This window comes from Anarrhichthys ocellatus, unplaced genomic scaffold, assembly GCF_004355925.1.
Source record: "Anarrhichthys ocellatus isolate YVR2014 unplaced genomic scaffold, GSC_Weel_1.0 scaffold18, whole genome shotgun sequence".
In the NCBI taxonomy this organism is placed as follows: domain Eukaryota; kingdom Metazoa; phylum Chordata; class Actinopteri; order Perciformes; family Anarhichadidae; genus Anarrhichthys; species Anarrhichthys ocellatus.
The window spans coordinates 977,033-979,036 of NW_022280048.1; the positions used below are offsets into that span (position 1 = coordinate 977,033).

Here is a 2,004-nt window from a genome sequence, read left to right on the forward strand (position 1 = left end):
TCTCTCTCTCTCTCTCTCTCTCTGTCTCTGTCTTCCTTGTTTATTTGTGTGTGGAGACAAGAAGACTTACATCCTCTGTCCTCAGACCAGACAAACTGCCTCCACAGCCTCATGCGTCGCCTCCTGTGTGTGCTATTTGATGTTGATGCACTTAAAGGAGGCTGATCTGCTCTTCATAGGATCCCATAAAACTGTATGGCAGCTGCCCACACACACACACAACAAAATAAACTGAGCTAAAATGGTGTGTGTTTGTGTGCAGGTTCAGAGGTTTGGCACCCCATGTGTAAAGAAGCAGCTCGGCTGGAGAGAAAACTGAGGGTGAGCAATACTCAAAATACCCACAACCCCCTGCCATTTCTCTCTATTTCTGTTTCTGCCCTCTCTTTGTTTCTCTCCGTGGCTGAAATTTCTCATTCTTGGTTTTCAAGCTAAAATGTTTTTTTGCGTTATAAGAAACTAACGAAGACCAGGCTCTCCAGAATAATGCAATATTGTTTTTATCTTGCTTTTCAGGCCTTTGCCACTTGTCTGGGAGCAAGAGACTGGCTCTGTTTGCTGTCTCAGCTAAAATGTTGTTGTTCTTTTTACTAACAGCTTGTAACCTTTTTTATGAAAAATAACACTCAATAAGTGGTGGTTTTGCAGTTTATGACACATTTCAAATAAAGTCTTACCCAAGTTTTTTTTACAACAAACTGCTGTTGCTAATGCCCAGTTCCTACTACATGATCGGTACTTGAGCACCATTCGTGAACTGTTCAAAGACTCCAGCTGAGAGGCTCGCTGACGCATCACAGACACATTCTAGATAACTAGCATGCTAAATATCTGTACCTGTTGGGGAGTCTGTCAGGCAGCTACAGCCAATGAGAGCACGAGACACGGGTTGGAAGTAAAAGCTGGCCGAGGAACTTTACTGTATGCGCTCTATTTGCAACAAGGACCAAAGTTGTTATTGCTCCAAAGCTGTTGGATGTTTGCATGAACAAACACAACACAGTGGCTGATCTACGTGAGGGAAATAGTAAAGACATGTGAAAACAGGCTGCTATGTGAACATGTGTGCCAACGACAACATCAACAAGCATGACTTCGCCCGTTTCCCTTCTCACTTGTTTTCTTGACAAAACATAGTTTGGAGACCTCACCAGGGATTCCTCCCAGTGAAAGATTTCGTAGTCTGTGTCCCAGGTCAGTCATGTAGTTTGAAAACCACAACGACTTAAAGACAGTCGTGTAGCGTGTGTGTGTGCAGGATTTTACATGGGAAAGACTCACCTGACAGCAAGTACTTAGATAGGTGTAATGTTGTCGTCGTCGTTGTTATTGTTGTTGTACATCTTTATGTAGTTGCACTAGCTGTGTTTGTACTAGCTTTACTTTGACCTCAGACTTGCTCTGACTCTCTTATCTCTATCTGTCCTACCAGCTGAGACGCACTTCTGAGACGGCGTCCATTTCTCCTCCAGGCTCGTCTCCTCTCCTCGGCTCTCCTCACCGGCTCATCTTTGTAAGTACCGCCATCGCCATGGTTATGCCAACAATGCCGTGGTGACGCCCTCAGCTGTCACATCTTTCAATCAAAATATAACCGACATGACAGAAGCACAAAGAGTCCCCGAAAGCTCTTTCGGTCTCCCATCTATCTCTCTCTGGTTTGTTGGGCCACAGGTCTGTCCTCTCTGCTTCACCATATGTGCTTTAACACTGGGGTGTCTGCAGCACCGTAAAGCCTTAGTTATGGGTCTTACTCAATTTAGGCTCTTTTTATTCATTTTGTATGACCTTTCTGAATGGAGATTGGTCTTAAACTGTTTTTAAATTGTCATTAAACGTGCCCTCAGGTATTTTAAAGTAACCCTCTCTGTATTTTCTGTTTGTCCACTTTGATTCCTGCTTGTGTATGTCTTTTTGTATGCACAAAATTTATTTTTATACAGTGTTTTGTCTCCCCGTCTCTCTCTCTCTCTCTCTCTCTCTCTCTCTCTCTCTCTCTCTCTC

At 43.7% G+C, this 2,004-nt stretch overlaps 1 protein-coding gene across 3 annotated transcripts in view; it reads left to right on the forward strand.

The window, feature by feature from the left end:
- LOC116388819 (actin-binding LIM protein 3-like) overlaps positions 1–2,004 on the forward strand; it is a 36,083-nt gene that overhangs the window by 21,086 nt on the left and 12,993 nt on the right. For all 3 annotated transcript variants that reach the window (XM_031857034.1, XM_031857032.1, XM_031857035.1), the window contains 2 exons: positions 263–321; positions 1,433–1,513. In XM_031857034.1, coding sequence (XP_031712894.1) covers positions 263–321; positions 1,433–1,513 — 140 coding nt within the window. The remainder of the gene's footprint in view (positions 1–262; positions 322–1,432; positions 1,514–2,004) is intronic.